This window comes from Crotalus tigris, unplaced genomic scaffold (assembly GCF_016545835.1).
Source record: "Crotalus tigris isolate CLP2741 ecotype Arizona unplaced genomic scaffold, ASM1654583v1 scf7180000019483.1746242, whole genome shotgun sequence".
In the NCBI taxonomy this organism is placed as follows: Eukaryota; Metazoa; Chordata; class Lepidosauria; order Squamata; family Viperidae; genus Crotalus; species Crotalus tigris.
In genome coordinates this window covers 767,646-787,411 of record NW_024097562.1, presented here as the reverse complement: position 1 = coordinate 787,411, position 19,766 = coordinate 767,646, and the positions used below count along the sequence as shown (strand labels likewise).

Sequence of the window (19,766 nt, the reverse complement as noted above, 5' to 3'; positions counted from 1 at the left end):
TTTAAAACTCAGTAATAGTAAAAAGGTTTAATCTTGGCTGCTTCTGTCACACTCTCTCCAACCTACTTCTCACTATTTATTTTGGATGTATAGCTGCTACTAGTTCTAGCTTGGAACTCAAGGATGATGAAAGTGTAGCCTAAATGTCTACATTGAAATGATGATGGATATTATGAAATTACATTAGGATACGATGAAGTAAACCATGTTTAGGTATACAATAAGCCTTAATTGTCTACACTGATTTCTATTAGTAAGCACTTCAGATTATTATAAGTAAAGGCCCCAATATATGTGAGTTGGAACAAATACTTCTAATACCATTTCCTTGAGCACAGGTTCTCCTCAAGGCTGCGTCTTAAGTCCGCTGCTGTTTATCCTGTTGACCCATGACTTTGTGCTAGGTTTGCCACCAACCATATTGTGAAGTTCGCAGATGATACAACAACAGTGGGCCTTATTCATGACAAGATGGAAGCTTACTGTAAGGAGGTTGAGGGATTGGTGAACTGGTGTAAGGAAAACAGCCTAGTTTTAAATACTGGAAAAACCAAAGAGATCATTGTTGATTTCAGAAAAGGCAAGCACAGCCACACATCTCTGTGCATAAATGATTCACCTGTGGAGATGGTTACCAGCATCAAATTCCTGGGTGTGCAGCTAACGAGTAGGCTGGCTTGGTTGCTCAACAGTGAGACACTGGTAAAGCGGGCACAGCAGTGCCTGCATTTTCTGCATCGCATGAGAAAAGCACAACTTCCTTCCCCTGTCCTGACCACTTTCTACAGAGGGACGATCAAGAGCATCCTGTCATACAGCATCACCGTCTGGTTTGGAAGCATTCCTGCTTCAGACAGGAAGGCGGTGCAGAGAGTGGTGAGGAGGCTGAAAGATCATTGGCAGTCCCCTCCCTCCTATCCAGGACGTAGCACAGAAGCGTTGCTTGAGCAGGGTCCATATCTGGGACACTACACATCCTCTTCATGACCTGTTTTCCTTGTTACCTTCTGGGAGGAGGCTCCATGGTATCCATAGCAGAACATCCAGATTCAGCCAGAGTTTCATTCCATACAGCATTAACCTTGTGAACTCTCAAGCTTGCTCCTTCCGTTATAAATTCAAGATGGACAGTATTTAATATTTATTTGTTATGTACTGTATATGTAGAGGTGTGGGCCTATACATATGTTGTATATAGTATGTTTTTAGGGCGTGTCATGTACATGTTTCACTTTGAGAGCGGGCAACTAAATTTCATTTTTGATGTGTGCCGTTGTGCCCACAGTACAAAAATGACAATAAAGGTTATCTTCTTCTTCTTCTTCTTCTTCTTCTTCTTCTTCTTCTTCTTCTTCTTCTTCTTCTTCTTCTTCTTCTTCTTCTTCTTCTTCTTCTTCTTCTTCTTCCTCTTCCTCTTCTTCTTCTTCTTCTTCTTCTTCTTCTGCCATATCCGTTATCGGACGTTGGCAATCATGTTGGTGATCCTGTTTTTATCAGCAGCCGCACGAAAAAGTGCTGCTGACTTTTGTCCAAACCAGTCCCTTAGATTTTGAAGCCACGATGTTCTTCTTCTGCCTGGACCTCGTTTGCCTTCAATCTTTCCCTGGAGGATTAAATGGAGTATGCCGTATTTTTCTGGGTGTCGCATCACGTGTCCCAAATATTCTAATTTTCGTTTTTTAATTGTTTTGATGATTTCCCTTGGCTTTCCCAGGCGGCTTATCACCTCCTCATTTCTGGGAGAACACACAACACTATCCAAGAAATGTCCAAATACAATATCTCTATCTTATCTTATATAGTCTTAAACTGGATTTCCACACTCAGGGTTAAGTCAGTGCAATTCAAGTTGGGTGAATCCTACCCATACAGGCTATTTCCATAAACAAGGTCTAACGTGATCACTGGCAAAGATCCTACAAACAGAGCTATGGATTCTCTTGTTTTGCCTTGATGTTTCCTTGCTCAGATTGCCTGGGGGGAGAAGGTGAGGTCAAATGTTGGTCTTGCTTGCATTTCTTTGGCAAAGAGAAAAACACACTCAGATCTTGTGACAACTGACTCACATGTATGACGGTTGCAGAACCCCCCCCGTCACGTGATCCCCTTTTGCGATCCTCTGCCAAGCAAAGGCCGTGAGGAAACGGGATTCGCTTAATGGCTGTGTTCCTAATTTAACAACTGCAGTGATTCCCTTAACAACTTTGCTAAGAAAGGTTGTAAAAGGGGGCAAAACTCACTTAAATGTCTCACTTAGCAACAGAAATATGGGGTTCAATGGTGGTTGTTAGCCGAGGACTAGTTGTACTGTATAACAGCCTTTTGTTGAAAAATGACCCATGCGTAAGACCGCACATGTCAGTTTGCCAATAACGTGTGGAGCCCATACATTTTGCAGAGCATCCAGCTTTGTGCAAGTAAATCCCATGACTGTGTGGGGGGTGGTGGAAATCCTGCCAGGGTCCTCAGTGTGAAAAAGGGTCACCAGTCATATTTTTCGCAGCGGTGATGAGTTCCAACGGCCACTCAATGAAGCGTTGCAAGTGGAGGGCTACCTTTTTTTTTTAGGATTAATTTTTTATTTTTCCAAACTCTCCCCCATACATATACCGTGATATTTATCAGATATTAACATTCTTTTTACATTTATATAAGATACTTTTAATAACATGTGATATTTATCAGATGTTAACATACATTCTTTTTACATTCATATATAAGATACTTTTAATAAAATATGATATTTATCAGATGTTAAGATACATTCTTTTTACATTCATACATAAGATACTTTTAATAAAATGAAATAAATACATACACATGACTTTTGGTGTCGCTCGCCCAGTTCCCCTTTCACTGTATCCCCACTCCTTCTTCTCTACCTTCTTTCTCCCTTTCTTCCCTTCCCTTCTTCTTCCTCTCCTCTTTCCTTCACCACTTTCTCCCCACTTCTCTTCTCCTGCAAGTGGAGGACTACCTGTAGAAGCACTGGGACGGGATGGTTCTTTCGACCTCCCCATTTAAAAAATACAACAACAACTAGTAAATAAACTTTTATTTCTAGGGCCGGGTCGGTTCCCTCCGCCCCCCACATTACTCGCACGGAGAAAACAAACCCTGGAAGCTCGCTCAAAACCACTCCAGACAATCGCAGCTTCCGAGCGGCACCTCCAGGTTACCGGTAACCCCGCCCCCTCCTGCCTTGCACCCCACCCCGCTCGCACTCCGACACACACACACACACACACACACACACACACAAAGCCCCCCCCCTCGCCCCCCTCCCGGCGTTGGGAAGCGTGAATCTTGCCCGCCGGAGCCAGTGGGCTGCAGGAGAGGGAGGGGCAGGGGCGTGGCCGGAGGAGACGGGCGGGGGGGGGGAAAGGAGGAGAAGGTGGCGGGAGTGGAACTCTTCGCGCGCGGCGTTAGAAGCGCGCGTGCGGCTCGCCCCCTTTACTGTTGAGCCGGGAGGCTTCGCCTGAAAGGGTCAAGGCTGGAGGCGGGAGTCGCCGCTCGGACGCCGGGACAGCCCGCTATGGGAGGCCGCGGGGCGCTTAGCCTGGCTCTGCTGGCGCTTCTGGGCGCATCCACAGGTGGGCACCGGGCTTCTTCTTCGTCGCCTTCTTCTCCGGCGGGCTGATAACGCAGGAACTCGCTGGCGGCGCTACCTGGAAAGCGCCGAGCAGGCAGGCAGGCAGGCGAGCGCAGTGCCGCGCAGGAGCCTGCAGGCGCGCCCTCGGGCTTTTGCGCTTCTCCTTTGGAAGGTGGCCCCGGGGAGAGTAAGCCTCGAGGAGCGGTGGAAACGCAATAAGCCTTCCCTCACCGCCGCCACCCACCCCCGCCTCAGATTAGGCAGGGAAGCGGGAAGTGGCGGAAGGTAGATGCGAAGGGCAGAAAGGCGTGTGCAGGGAGCATGGGAAAGCGGGGAATTTCCGCGCAAGTTGGGGTGGAGATCGGTCAGTTCTCCCGTGTTTGGTGGATTCGCATTGAGGTAGCTGATTTGGTTCATTCTCTCTCTCTCTCCTCTTTCTTTCTCTCTCCCCCCTCCTTCGTCTTTCTCCTTCTTTCCCTCTTTCCCTCTCCCTCTCTTTCCCTCTCCCTCTGTCTCCCCCTCTTTCCCTCTTCACCCTCTCTGTCTCTCCCCCCCTTCGTCTTTCTCCTTCTCTCCCTCTTTCCCTCTCCCTCTTTCCCTCTCCACCCTCTCTGTCTCTTTCTCTCCCTCTCCCCTTCTCCCTCTGTCTTTCTCCTTCTCTCCCTCTTTCCCTCTCCCTCTTTCCCTCCCCCTCTTTCCCTCTCCACCCTCTCTGTCTCTTTCTCTCCCTCTCCTTCTTTCCCCCTCCCTGTCTTTCTCCTTCTCTCCCTCTTTCCCTCTCCCTCTCTCTCTTTCCCTCTCCCTCTTTCTCCTCTCCCCCTCTTTCCCTCTCCACCCTCTCTCTTTTTCTCCCTCTCTCCTTCTCCCTCTCTTTCTCCTTCTCTCCCTCTTTCCCTCTCCCTCTTTCCCTCCCCCTCTTTTCCTCTCCACCCTCTCTGTCTCTTTCTCTCCCTCTCCTTCTTTCCCCCTCCCTGTCTTTCTCCTTCTCTCCCTCTTTCCCTCTCCCTCTTTCCCTCTCCCTCTTTCTCCTCTCCCCCTCTTTCCCTCTCCACCCTCTCTCTTTTTCTCCCTCTCTCCTTCTCCCTCTCTTTCTCCTTCTCTCCCTCTTTCCCTCTCCCTCTCTGTCTCTTTCTCCCTCTTTCCCTCTCCACCCTCTCTCTTTTTCTCCCTCTCTCCTTCTCCCTCTGTCTTTCTCCTTCTCTCCCTCTTTCCCTCTCCCTCTCTGTCTCTCTTTCTCCCTCTTTCCCTCTCCACCCTCTCTGTCTCTTTCTCTTCTCCCTCTTTTCCTCTCCCTCCCTCTCTGTCTTTCCCCTTCTTTCCCCCCCTCTCTCTTTCTCTCTCTGTCTTTCTCTCTCTCCCTCCCTCCTCCTCCTCCATTCAGAAATGCTGTATTTTTAAGCTAGGCGTGAAGTTCCCAGCTCAATCTCGAGATGCGTGTTCCTTTGACGCTCCTTTCCCCAAATCCCGCAAGCCATTTCGAGTCCGGAGGTGGAAGTTTGCGTTCTTCCGCGCTCCGGCTCCGCTTTTAAGTTATAATTCCATTGATTGACTCCGAGGGAGAAGTAGGGGTGAAGTGTTTGAGGAGTCAAATCCGCGCCTCCTTGAATCGCACCGGTGGGCTGTTGCCCGGCGATCTGAAAACGAGGAGAACTTGTTTAAGGAACACACCCACCACCTTACACGGAAAAATGCAAGAAAACCGTGGGGATTTCGTAGCTCCATCCTGCCCTTTCAACCCGTCCGGGTCTACTAAGCTTCGCGTCCCCTTCGTTTCGTTGCCACACACTCCCGAGATAAAATGTGCAGCTTTTAGATACAGCTGGATTTTGCGATATTTTCAAATAGAAAGTGCATAGAGGTCTGGTAAAAACGCTTTTTAAAAAATACAATAGCCAGTGTATATTCAAACGTATATCTTTACAGTCCTGTACACCCTTATTGAGGAGTCTGCTCCGTGTAATTCTCCGACTTGTGTGGGATTGCACTACACAATTAAAACCAAGTGGAGGTGATTTGAAATAAGCGTTGATATTTTCGAAGTCTTGTGAGTTGGGGAGTCCCAGTTGGAAAATCGAGGTGGGATGGCATTACTTAAGAGAGAATGGGGTGTAGAAAACCTTTGCTTTAAAGATTCCAGAGAGACCTGCCATGAAAAAATTGAGGTAGGCTATCAGATGTCTCTCTCTTGATTTTTGCAAGGTTTTTTTGTACTAACCTTTGCAAAGTGATCAGTTACACCAACACTAGCAAGTTGAGGTAGTAATTTGAGTGGATTTACACTACCCTTCTGGCTGCTGCTTCAAAATCTTGTTTGCACCAATACTCAGCCTATGCAGAATTAATCTTGCACACATTAACCCTTTCATGAGAGAGCCAGCTTTGAGTATGTCATCTCAAACTTATTTCCAGTGTAGGCTGAAAGAGAACCCATACATAGGACAATAGTTATGTACTAGCGCGTTATGTTTAGTTTGTTGATTCCTGACTTGGTAGATTTGACTAATCTTCTTAGTTATTTTTTTAAACCAACTTTGATAGATTAGTTATCTGTTGCTCTTTAACCATATCCAATCTAACTTTTTTTTTAAAAAAAGACTGTGCTGTATGTTGACACAAGTCTGAAGACCTACAAAGCACAATTATTTTAGTTGCAGTGCAGTGAAATTATTGATGTTTTCCCAATCATTAACTTCTTTTAAGAAATCACTGCAAACAAAATTCATGTGCTAGAAATAAATAATAATAATAATTGGAACGACTTTGGACATATATACAGCATTGCAATAATTCCTAGGTGCACTCCGTGTAGTGTTCCCCTTGGTGCTCCAAATACAATTGTGTGTCCTTGCATCTCTCCTACTTTAGGTAATCTCCCCAAAAGACAATTCTGCAATCACTTTGCAGATCTTAGTTGGCTTTATTTCCAAAATATTAATATTGGAATGCTCAGATGGGTTCCTTAAAATACTAAACACATTCCTAATACTTTTGCTAAAGGTATAGTATTTGATGAATGATGAGGGGTTGTAGAATATGTAACTGCAGTTTCAGAATTTGCCACGGAGAGGAGATGTTAATCATATTTATTCTCATTTATCACTCCTATTCAGTTGTAAAGTTGCTTATGCTAATAAGCCTTTGCAAGTTCTTTTCTCTCTCCTTTTCTGCTTGCAGAGCTGATTTATGCTTCTTCAAGAGTACCAATCTCTTTGCCCAGGACTGTGCTTGAGGCCCACATATCGCTACATCATGTTTTTGTGGTCAAGAGTGTGCCAAAACAATTTTAACTGCCCTGAAAATGCACATAATGGAGGCTACGGAATTTGTAGCTGATTTTCTTCATTCTGCATTTCCAGTGTTAAAAGATACATTAATGGTTCTGTGGATTTACCTGGCCTCAGGTTGATCTCAGTTTCACAAAGACCTTTCTGCTCAGTTCATTGGGAGCACTGCACTGAGTATCCACTTTTGGCCATCTTCAGGAAACTAATTTGTGGGACCCTTTCTTTATGTAAGTTGGGAAGAGACACCAAAACTGCTATTTATTATGAGTCACCACAATATAAAAAAGATTTTGAGAGTCTGGAAAGAGTGTAGAGAAGAGCAACAAAGATGATCAGGGGACTGGAGGCTAAAACATATAAGGAACGGTTGCTGAATTGGGTATGTCTAGTCTAATGAAAAGAAAGATGAGAGATTACATGATAGCAGTGTTCCAGTATCTCAGGGACTGCCACAAAGAAGAGGGAGTGAAGCTATTCTCCAAAGCACCTGAGGGCAGGCCAGGAAGCAATGGAGGGAAACTAATCAAGGAGAAAAGCAACCTAGAACTAAGGAGAAACTTCCTGACAGAACAATTAACCAGTGGAACAACCTGCCTCCAGAAGTTGTGGGTGCTCCAACACTGGAAGTTTTTAAGAAGAGACTGGACAGCCATTTGTCTGAAATGGTATAGGGTTTCCTGCTCAACCAAAGGGTTGGATTAAAAGACCTCCACGGTCCATTCTAACTCTATTATTGTTCTGTATTTATGAGCATACATAATTTAAGAACAACTTTGAATCAAAAATCAAGCCTGTCTTTATGGAGAGATCATTTGTTTTTCTACTAGCTAAATGTTATTTTTTTATTATTATTATTTAAGTTAGAACTGATTCTTAGCACAAAAATGCTTTGGCCAATGCATTCTACAGCAGGCATGTCCAATCCACAGATTGCATGCAGCCCTGGATAGCTAGTAATGTCACCCCATAAAGTAATAAATATAAAAAAAAATCAAGGAAGTTTGTTTTTTTTATATAAATTAACTATATTGTACATTTTATTTTTGTAAGGTGCCCGGAGTCACTGAGAGTGAGTTGGGCGGCCGTATAAATTTTCTTCCATAAATAAATATGTAGCTGAAGACAATTCCTCATTCAATGCAGCCCAGCAAGCCAAAGGTTTGGGCAACCATGTTCTAGAGCAGAGGTCCCCAATCTTTTGGGCACCAGGGACCGGTTTCATGGAGAAAGGTTTTTCCACGGACAGGAGAGTGCGTGATTTTGTATTTGTCTGCATCCCATAGATGGGGCTTTGCTTGTTTGTGCGGACCGGTTGCTGGCATGCCACAACCCAGTACTGGTCCACGGACCGGGGGTTGGGGACCCCTGTCCTAAAAGATACGTAATTGGGCTTACTTAAAAATCATTTGCAGTAACTACCCTTAACTTTATAATATACTGTATTAGGGTGGATTGTAAAAGGGTACTACAGCTTCCGCATGCTGTTGCCATCCAGGTATCCACAAGCTAGATTCCAATTCCTATAGTTTTTCAGCCATGTGGCGTTTGGCTATGGGGAATGGGCAAAAGGGTTGCAATTCGAGACATCAAGAGAATATCAGTTGGGGAAATAGTGACTGTGATATAATCATTAGTGGCAATATGTGATAGATTAAAAAAAATGCTTATAGATAGGTGATATGTGTTCATCAAAATGAAAAAAAAGATTTATAAAGAACAGTATGCAAATGAGACGTTTCTCTTAATTCAAATTTTCAATGACTTATAGGCTCACTTCCCACTATCAATTTAGCTTCGGTCTGCATATATTAACTGCAGGTTTGAGAAAGAATATCATGTACACAACAAGACTGTGACCCGTTAAAATGTATTTTTACAGATGGGGCTTTGCTTGTTTGTGATGATCGGTTGCTGGCATGCTGCGGACCGGTGCTGGTTCACGGACCGGGGGGTTGGGGACCCCTGTTCTAGAGTACAGTCAGAATTATGGGACATTAGTTTGAAAGTAATTTGTGATAGCTCTGGGTGGACAGGCAGCTGTTCTAGTACAGCGTCACGGTTTGCATAATTGCACCATTAGTGCAAGCAGTTTCAAATATCAATCGTACTAAATTAGCAGTAATCATCATTATTCTTCCAGAGTTAAGCTTGCTCCCATTCCATTATAACAGGGCTTACAAATGGGAGTTGGGATTACTTGGGCCACAACTTTTTAAAACCGGCTTGTGCAGAGAAAAACAAGAACACTGCCCACAACTTGACCAGGGCTTTGCACCATCATTTTGCTTGGGCAGAGGAGGTGTGAGTAGTTGCTGCAATGCAAAGTTTTGAGGATTAAATAGATTAAAATGTAATTATTAAATGGAAGCGGTACATTTACTTATTGCCTAGCCCAGGGGTAGGCAACCTTGGCTCTTTTATGACTCGTGGACTTCAACTCCCAGAATTCCTGAGCCAGCCATGCTGAGGGGAAAGGGAGAGTTTCCAAGCTGAGCCATGCTGGCTCAGGAATTCTGGGAGTTGAAGTTCACGAGTCATAAAAGAGCCAAGGTTGCCTACCCCTGGCCTAGCCTTTACAGCGGTAACATTAGTTTAATTCACGGAGCGGGGGAGATCACACCAGTTTGTTTCTCATTTTAGGAGTTGTGGCATCACAAAGTTTGAGCTACAGAAGCATCAAGATACTTTGTAAGGCAGTGAATGTATTGATGTGCATTTGGGTTGTACAATGGATTGCGATCAAAAGTTTCGGAGGGGTAGGATGTGGACATGGCAAATGTCTCCAACTCTTTAAGCCAAATGCATCCTTTCCCAGGATTGTGCTACATCACTGGAGGGAGGACAGAAATTGCTGCAGCTGCTTAGGCATCAAAGGCAGGTGCTTCCTGAGAGCTCCACATGCTCTAAAATACATTTTTCTTCAAATCTGAAACATCAGGGCTGCCCGGTGCGTCAGATTTGAAGAAAAAAGTATGACTTGGGCCCTCAGTTGATCCAAAATTGGGTCAAAGGACCCTCCGTAGGTGTAAATTATATGCACATTGGGCCTACAGTGGAGGCAGAATCTTTGGCTCTTGTGCCTTGAGTGAAAAACTCTCATATTCATGTGAGGATATCTGGAGATTGATGCTCGTTGCAGGCAAATGTGTATTGAGTAGTGCTAGTCTTCAAACTTGGCTCTTTTATGATTTGTGGACTTCAACTCTCAGAATTCCTCAGCCAGCTTGCCTGGCTGATGAATTCTGGGAGTTGAAGTCCACAGGTCATAAAAGAGCCAAGTTTGAAGACCCCTGTCTTAAATCTAACCAACAAAATGGAGGCTGGCTGAGGAATTCTGGGAGTTGAAGTCCACAAGTCATAAAAGGGCCACGTTTGAAGACCCCCTGGGCTAGCCATTGTTTAGAATCAGTGGGATCCGAATAACTTTATGAGTCATTCTATCAGGGCAGAAGGCAGTCTCAGCCGTGCTTTGCTTATTAGCTTCCAGTGGCAACTGAAGACCAATGTTATGCTCCGTTTGAAAAAAACAGCAATGAACAAAGTATCTGTGCAACCCAAAGGCAGCCAGAGAAATATGAGGTTAGTGATAGTAAAGTCCACTGATAAGGAGACAGACATCCCTATGTTGCATCTTGAAAGTCTTTAGGTTTTTTTTTTCCCAGTTAGGTGAGCCCCGAGAATGTGGTATACTACAGCAAGCTGCTGTTACTAGATTGACATCTGGTCTTTCAAAAGAGGCTGCTATAGCAACTGCAGTGGAAGTCAAATCAAGAATAAGAACCTGAAGAAGTTAAACCTACGTGAAGTCCAATTGAAGTCAGCCACTCATGAAAACATTTATCATCTAGATATTTTTGAAGACATTTGCATTTTCCTGAGCTTGGAGTGCAATGTTTTCCTTGCTTGGAATAATAGAAGCTGTGAAAATGTTCCTATTGTACATAACGAAGGAGTTGCTCTGTATCTCTCTCTCTCTCGGTAATAATAATGATGATGATGATGAAGAAGAAGAAAAGTAGTAGTAGTAGTAGTAGTAGTAGTAGTAGTAGTAGTAGTAGTAGTAGTAGTAGTAGTAGTAGTAGTAGTTGTTGTTGTTGGAAGGGACCTTGGAAGTCATCAAGTCCAACCCCCTGCTCAGGCAGGTAAACCTATACAATTTCAGAGAAATGGCTGTCCAGTCTCTTCTTAAAAACTTCCAGAGTTGGAACATTCACAGCTTCTGGAGGCAGGTTGTTCCACTGGTTAATTGCTCTGTCAGGAAGTTTCTCCTTAGTTCTAGGTTGCTTCTCTTCTTGATTAGTTTCCATCCGTTGCTTCTTGTCCTGCCTTCAGGTGCTTTGGAGAATAGCTTGACACCCTCTTCTTTGTGGCAGCCCCTGAGATATTGGAACACGGCTATCATGTCCCCCCTCATCCTTCTCTTCATTAAACTAGACATACCCAATTCCAGCAACCTTGCTTTATATGTTTTAGTTTCCAGTCCCCTAATCATCTTTGTTGCTCCTTTTACATAAGCAGGTTCCCCAATACAAGAAGTTGTACCACACTGTGATTCAATTTGCATACTTCTGTGTGCAGCTTTAATGAAGAAGACATAGGCATTTGCTAGCTGAGTTCACACGGTACTAATTCAAAATACATTTGTTTAATAAGCCACAGTAGTGGGGTTCGTGTGTTTGTGTTAAGACAACATGCCATATTATGGTTTAGGATTATTTGAAAGCTCAGATGTTGTTTGAGAGGTATATGTAAAACTATACCAATTAGGACGTAAATTCCACTTCCCCAAGTTAAGCCTTTCAGGGTGTATTGGAGCTAAAATTTCTGGAATTCTTACATGGTCTAAGAACCCTGGTGTTAACAGAATAACAAGAAAATAACTGAGTTGGACGGGAGGTCTTCTAGTCCAACCCCATGAACAAGCAGGGGGTCCTATACCATTCTGGACAAATGGCTGTCCAATCTCTTCTTAAAAACCTCAGTGATGGATCACCCACAACGTCTGGAGGCAAGTTGTTCCACTGGTTAATTGTTCACACTGTCAAGAAATTTCTCCTTATTTCTAGGTTGCTTCTCTCCTTGATTAGTTTCTATCCATTGCTTCTTGTCCTGCCTTCAGGTCTTTGGAGAATAGGTTGACCCCCCCTCATCTTTGTAGGAGCCCCTCAAATATGGAGACACTACTATCTTGTCTCCCCTAGTCTTTTTCATTAGACTACATACCCAATTCCTGCAACCATTCTTCATGTTTTAGCCTCCAGACCCCTAATCATTTTTGTTGCTCTTCTCTGCACTCTTTCCAGAGTCTCGACATCTTATTTATATTGTGGCGACCAAAACTGGATGCATTATTCCAAGTTTGGTCTTACCAAAGCATTATAAAGTGGTACTAACACTTCACGTGATCTTGATTCTATCCTTCTATTGATGCTGCCTAGGACTGCATTGGCTGTTCTGGAAGGCGCAGCACATGCTGGCTCATTAAGTGATTGTCCACTAGGACACCAAGGTCCCTCTCACAGTTACTGATATTGAGCCAGGTTCCACCTACCGTGTTCCCCCCAAAATAAGACCGAGTCTTATATATTTTTTGCCTCAGGCACTAGGTCTTATTTTGGGGGGAATGTCTTATCTTAGGACCACCGCAGCCAGGCCTCCTATGCCCCAACACCTGTCGCACCACTGCTTGACTTCAGCGGCCACTTGCGGCCAGATGCCATGTGGCACATTGCGCCAGGGCTGCCGGTTGTGGCAGGACACTGCATGATGCTTCACGCCAGTGCTGCCGGTTGCGGCAGGACACCACACAGTTCTTTGGGCCATTGTCACCTATCGCCTATCACGGCAAGGCGCTGCGTGGCACTTCAGGCCGTTTGCAGGAGGCCGCATGATATTTCAGGTTGTTGCCTCTGGACACGACAGGATGCTGCACAGTGCTTCAGGCCGTTTGCAGGAGGCTGCCTGGTGCGTCGGGCCATTGTCACCCATTGGGGCAAGGCGCTGCATGGCGCTTCGGGCCATTTGCAGGAGGCCGCCTGGTGCTTCAGACCGTTACCACTAGTTGCAGCAGGACGCCATACAGAGCTTCAGGCTGCATGGTGCTTCAGTGGCAGCGGCCCGAAGCATCATGTGGCATTTTGCCGCGACTGGCAGCAATGACCCGAAGCACCAGGCGGCCTCCTGCAAATGAAGCACCACACGTCCTCCTTTTGCGACTGGTGGCAGCAGCCTGAAGCACCATGCGGCCTCCTGCCGTGAGGAGCAGCAACTGCCTGAAGCGACAAGTGGCATCGTGCTGTGACCGGCAGCATTGGGGTGAAGCACCATGTGGCCTCCTGCAAATGGTCCAAAGCACCACGCAGCCTCCTGTTATGACCAGCGGCAGCAGCCTGAATTGTCGTGTGGCCTGCCACCAAGAGCAGCAATGGCCCGAAGCACCATGTGGCCTCCTGCCATGAGGAGCGCCAATGGCACAATGAGCCACGCAGCACAACAAGTGTCGGGGCGTAGGAGGCCTGCTTGCGGTGGTTCTACTGGTAAAGTAAGTGGGTGCAGGGTGTGTGGGGCAGCTCCACCCCTGCCCTAGCTTGATTTTTAGGCATGCACCTTGCCCCAAAACTAGGGCTTATTTTTGGGGTAGGGCTTGTATTAGTCCCACCCCCCCAAAATCAAGCTAGGCTTATTTTTGGGGGTAGGCCTTACTTTCAGGGAAACACAGTACTTTATACCTATAGATTAGGTTTCTCTTGTCTACGTGTAAAACCTTACTTTTGAATTGAATTGAATTTCATTGTGTTAGATAGGGGGCTGTGTTCAAGGCCTTCTGCATCTTGAGCGTGTCTTCTGGGATGTTGGCTATTCCTGCCAGCTTGCCACAACATTTCTTGGGGGGCACCCAGTTTGGATAAGGCTGAAAAGAATACATCTCACAAAGCCCTTGAATGGGAAAGATGCTCATTTCTTCCATGCAAATTTGTGGCCTTGTGGACTGTGTTTATCTTACCTTCATACATCTGCTTTTGACTGCTGTCTAAGAGGATATTCATGTAGAATGCAGGAAAAATGGATTCCCTTAGGCCAGTGGTTCTCAACCTTTCTAATGCCACGACCCCACAATACAGTTCCCCATGCTGTGGTGACCCCCAACCACTTATATATCACCGGGTGCCAGGGGCGTGGCCAAAGAAAAGGGGGAACAAAATGGCGGACAGCCTTGTTTGGCGACCCCCGTGAAATGGTCGTTCGACTCCAAATGGGATCCCGACCCACAGGTTGAGAACCACTGCCTTAGGCAGTCAGGGGGAAGATGTGGGATTATGTGAGAAAGTGGGGGGGGGGGTGTCTAAGAAGAAAATGGGACTTTGTCGATATTTGCAACGTTTTGTGCCTGTTCATGCAATAGGAATCCTGGACAATTCTTTCAGTTTGGCCTTCCTTCCCCTAGCTCCAGAGATTCTTCCGAAATCTCTTTTTAATATATTTCAGAATATTTTCTCTAAGAACCTGATTACCGTTGGGTCCATTGATAATAGCCTATATTAGAAAATGACATCAAGTGTTTTAGTTTAGGCCAGTGGTTCTCAATCTGTGGGTCGGGACCCCATTTGGGGTTGAACGACCATTTCACGGGGGTCGCCAAACAACGCAGTCCGCCATTTTTCCCCCTTTTCCTTACTGTGCTACTCCCTTTTATTCTATTGGCTTTTGAAAGCCAATAGAATAGACTCTCTTGAATAGAGTCTAATTCTATTGCTTTCAAAAGCCAATAGGAATTGTCCAGGCTGTCTCTGCCCTGCTGAGCCCGCCAAAAGTCCCATTCTGCAAACGGTGCTGCACCAGTTGAGTAGTCCTCGACCTATGACCGGTTGAGTAGTCCTTGACTTACGACCGGTTGGGGGTCGCGGCATTAAAAAGGTTGAGAACCACTGGTTTAGGCGCATTAGAGATATCTGATTTATTTCCTAGAGAAAGATTAGCTATCTTATAATTTCTTGAGAGAATGTTATTTAAGGAAAACTTGGGAAACCATGTCCAAACTTAATAGCTTCTTTAGAAGATCAAAACTCATGAGTGTACTCATTATTGTACGCAAAACTAGAGTTTATTGGAGAGGTTAATCCTGCCTTCCATTCTTTGTTTACTTGCATACTGACATTGGATGACTTCTTGAGAATGTCTGTTTGTTTTTGCTGAGAGAGACACATGCGATTAATTTATTAATACTGGGAAGCACAGATTTGAGAGAGAGAGACGCACGGCTCTAATAGATCTCTACCTAAGCAAATATAAGATAGACCTTTACATAAAGGTGAGGTTCTTTGTTTACCGTTCGGCTCCACTTTTTCTAATAGAGGAGAATTGGCATCTGATAGAACGTCAGATGGAGCCTTCCTGTGAAATGCAGTTAGTCCTCGACTTACAACAGTTCATTTAGTGACCATTAAAAAAAGTGACTTATGACCATTTTTCACACTTACGACCATTGCAGCATCTCCATGATCACGGGATCAAAATTCAAGTGCTTGGCAACAGATTCATGTTTATGACCGTTGCAGGGTCCTGGGATCACGTGATCCCCTTTTGCAACCTTCTTACAGGCAAAGTCAACAATGGGGAAGCCAGATTCGCATAACAACCGGGTTACTAATTTAACAGCTGCAATAATTCAGTTAACAATTGTGGCAAGAAAGGTCATAAAATGGAGTGAAATTCACTGAACAGCTGTCTGGTTCAGCAACATAAGTTTTGGGCTCCATTGTGGTCGTAACTTGAGGATTACCTATAGAGTTGTTCAAATAAAAACTCTTGTATTTTTTTTAACTTTACATTTTGTGGCTTTTTATATAGGTCAGTGGTGGCGAACCTATGGCACGGGTGCCAGAGGCGGCACTCAGAGCCCTCTCTGTGGGCACGCGCACCATTGCCCCAGTCCTAGGCCTTTGGCTGGGTTTTATAAAACTTTTTCGCTTTAGGCTTCCGCCACTGTGTACAAAAAAAAAAAAAAAAAAAGGTTCAATCAGTCAATTTCAACTTACGGGAAAAAAAAGGTCTTGCAAAGTTGGAATTGATTGATTGAACTTTTTAGTCCCACCCAGTCTGCTGTTACCACCACAGCCACGCCCAGCCAATGGGCCACACTCACCCCATGGGTCATACCCAGCCAATGGGCCACACCCATCCGGCACTTGACGATGCATAAGTGGGTTTTGGGTTGCAGTTTGGGCACTCAGTCTCTAAAACAGTGGTTCTCAACCTTTTTAATGTCGTGACCCCCAACCGGTCATAAGTCGAGGACTACTCAACTGGTCGTAAGTCAAGGACTACTCAACTGGTGCAGCACCGTTTGCAGAATGGGACTTTTGGCGGGCTCAGCAGGGCAGAGACAGCCTGAACAATTCCTATTGGCTTTTGAAAGCCAATAGAATTAGACTCTATTCAAGAGAGTATATTCTATTGGCTTTCAAAAGCCAATAGAATAAAAGGGAGTAGCACAGCTAAGGAAAAGGGGAAAAAAATGGCGGACTGCATTGTTTGGCGACCCCCGTGAAATGGTCGTTCGACCCCAAATGGGGTCCCGACCCACAGGTTGAGAACCACTGCTCTAAAAGGTTCGCCATCACTGATATAGGTTCACGCGGCACGCTGGCTAGATATCCGCTCTTCCAATACAGTTCCTTCCACTTCATGAGTTTCCTTTTCATCCTATTCTAGCTTCTGTTTGCCTTCCAGTTTTTTTTGAATCTCACGGGGCAATCTGGAGTGAGCAGTCTTTACATTTCTGGCAATGTACTGTAGTTGTGTTGATGAACCTGGAAAGCTCCATGAATGCTATTATCATGAGTCGGTTGCCACTTGTCCTAGTTAACTAATGTTTATTTCGCCTTACCTGCTGTGTTGTATGATTGCAGGCAAGGATGTTAGTTTTGTGGGAAATGTAAAAAAAAAAAAAAAAAGGTAAAAATGCCCTCAAGTCAGACTTGACTGCTGATGATGCCTGCCTGCAGTTTTCTTGGAGTGTTTACAAAAGTGGCTTTATTGCCACCTTCTGGAATTTCCTCCCGCGACCCCCCCCTCCCCGATTTTCCAATCTGGCTTAGCTTCTGAAATTGTGTCCATACAGTTGTTAGGAGTCAACAAGTCCAACTCAAGGGAGACTTTTATTTTTGTCGGTTGACATGTTTTTTTTTTTTAATTTTCTATGTGTCTCTTGTTTGCCTTGTTGGTTTCCTGATATGTACACATCTCTCTCCTTCTGTCCTGGCCACTTTTTACAGAGGCACGATTGAGAGCATTTTAACGAATTGCATCACTGTCTGGTTTGGTGGCAGCTGTGCCTCAGATAGAAAGTCCACACAGAGAGTGGTAAGGACAGCTGAGAGGATGATAGGAAACTCGCTTCCTGGTATTCAGGATGCTGCTTATAAGTGCTTTGTGCTTAGAGCTCAAAGCTTTGTTAGAGACCCCACACACTCACTTTATGGTCTGTTTCTGTTGCTCCCCTCTGGGAGGAGGTTTTGAAGTATTTATAGCAGGACTACCCGATTTTGTAATAGCTTTGTTCCTTATGCCATCCGTCTGGTAAACTCGCAAGATTCGTTTTTCTCGCCATGCACATATACAGTATACATAAGCCGAACTAGGCTGTGTTGTTTCTCTGTGTCATATAATATAGGTGACTATAGGCATAATTCCGTATTCATTTATTTTTGTTATATTTATGTAGTGTATTTTGGAGGTGGTGGCCCTTTGTGAGCTGTATGCAACAAAATTTCATTTTAATGTATGCCGATTAGTGTACATTCAAAGTGACAATAAAGTTATTCTATTCTGTTCCGTTCTGTTCCATTCCATTCATATACAGTCTTGGGTAGGGAATGGGTGAATATCGTATATGCCGGCGTATAAGGCCACTTCCGGAAGTGCTAAACTCGGCGCCAAAGACGGGGGTCGTCTTATACGCCGAGTCGTCTTATACGCCGGAAATACTGGTAGTTTTTGGCGTATAAGATGATGTTCTAGGAATGCGGCTCGGCGACAAAGACGGGGGTCATCTTATACGCCGGGTCGCCTTGTACGCCGGCATATACGGTAGATATTTCAAGGATGCAGGCAATTCAGACAGCCCAGTGACCATCCATCTAACACAGAATTCCCCAACTTTTCCGGCTTTGTGGCCCAGCAGTGGATGGTTCCGCATGAGCGGCCGGCAAGCGGGCGTGTGCAGCTCCATCTGCCTGAGTGGTGGGCTCGCCTGGTGCTCACGCAAGTGAGGATGTGCATGTGCGCTTGCCCATCACTTCTGCAGCCTGGTTCCAAATAGCTCAAGGCCGGGATCCCTGATCTAACACCATCACTTGCTTTCTTCCCCCTCTACATTTGTAGATGTTTACCTGCATATATTTCCCACAGTTCCTACTTCTACAGGTAATCCTTGACTTAACAACCACTCATTTAGGGACTGTTTGAAGTTATCACAACACTGAAAGAAGTAACTGCGGTCAATTGGTCAAAATTTACATGCTTGGTAACTGGCTCATATTTAGGACAGTTGCCGTATCTCTGGGTTATGTGATCCCCTTTTGCGATCTTCTGACAAACAAAGGCAGTGGGGAAGCCAGATACACTTGTGTTACTAACTCAGAGGTAGGCAGCCTTGTCTCTTTTATGACTCGAGGACTTCAACTCCCAGAATTCCTGAGCCAGCCATGCTGAGGGGAAAGGGAGAGTTTCCAAGCTGAGCCAGGCTGGCTCAGGAATTCTGGGAGTTGAAGTCCACCAGTCATAAAAGAGCCAAGGTTGCCTACCCCTGGACTAACTTAACAACTGCAGCGGTTCTCTTAACAACTGTGGCTAGAAAGGTTGTGAAATGGAATAAAACTAACTTAACGATTGCCTTGCTTGACAACAGAAATTTTTAGCCTTAATTGTGATTGTAAGTTGAGGACTACCTGCATTAGTTTTCCCCCCTTTTTCTGATTCTAAGAAGTTGGAACATGATGGAAAACGTTGGCATTTCCTCAAACATTCTCAAAGGTATGGTGCTTGTGGGAGAGAAATCTGCCAACTTGTTCAGAGATTCAGAGATGCTTCCTACTAGTGAGTGGATGATTGCAATTGTGGATGCCTTTGATGTATTCCCACCTTGGATCTTTGTTTAATTTTTCTGGCTTTTTAAATGTATTTTGTCATTAGCAAGCACAAACAGGTAAGGCTGTTCCTGCTGCATCATTGCAAACCTCTCACCAAATTTTTACAGTTGCGAAGGGAGAAAACAAACAGGATTTATTCAACAAAAGGCTTATTTAGTCACCATAATACAGGAAGATAAATCAGGAAATCTGATGAAGGAAAAAAGGGAAAGAGTAGTGCAGAGAGAAAAAGGCAAATCCACCGTCTAGGTTTCTCTCCCACAAGCACCATGTCTTTGAGAATGGGAAAATGACAACATTTTCCACCATGTTCCAACTTCTTAGAATTCAGAAAAATTCAGAAAAAAGTGGAAAAAACTAATACAGGTAATTCTTGACTTAAACCACAATTGAGTCTAAAATTTCTGTTGCTAAGCAAGACCGTGTTAAGTGAGTTTCGCTCCAATTTACAATGTATATGTTTTCGACTCCCAGAATTCCCCCAGTCAACATGGGGAATTCAATTCGGGGAGTTGAAGTCCACACGTCTTAAAGTTCCCAAGATTGGACAGCCTTGGTCTAAATCAGGTCTAGGCAACCTTGGCTTTTTTATGACTCATGGACTTCAACTCCCAGAATTCCTGAGCCAGCGTGCCTCAGCTTGGAAACCTCTCCCTTTCCCCTCAGCATGGCTGGCTCAGGAATTCTGGGAGTTGAAGTCCATGAGTCATAAAAGAGCCAAGGTGGCCTACTCCTGGCCTA

The 19,766-nt window shown here is 44.9% G+C and overlaps 1 protein-coding gene across 1 annotated transcript in view; it reads left to right on the top strand.

The window, feature by feature from the left end:
- Positions 1-3,394: 3,394 nt before the first annotated feature.
- The window catches only part of KIT (KIT proto-oncogene, receptor tyrosine kinase), a 133,163-nt gene continuing 116,791 nt past the window's right edge, over positions 3,395-19,766 (top strand). Inside the window, exon 1 of the mRNA XM_039362885.1 lies at positions 3,395-3,593. Within this exon, the coding sequence (XP_039218819.1) occupies positions 3,536-3,593 (58 nt within the window). The 5' untranslated portion in view covers positions 3,395-3,535. The remainder of the gene's footprint in view (positions 3,594-19,766) is intronic.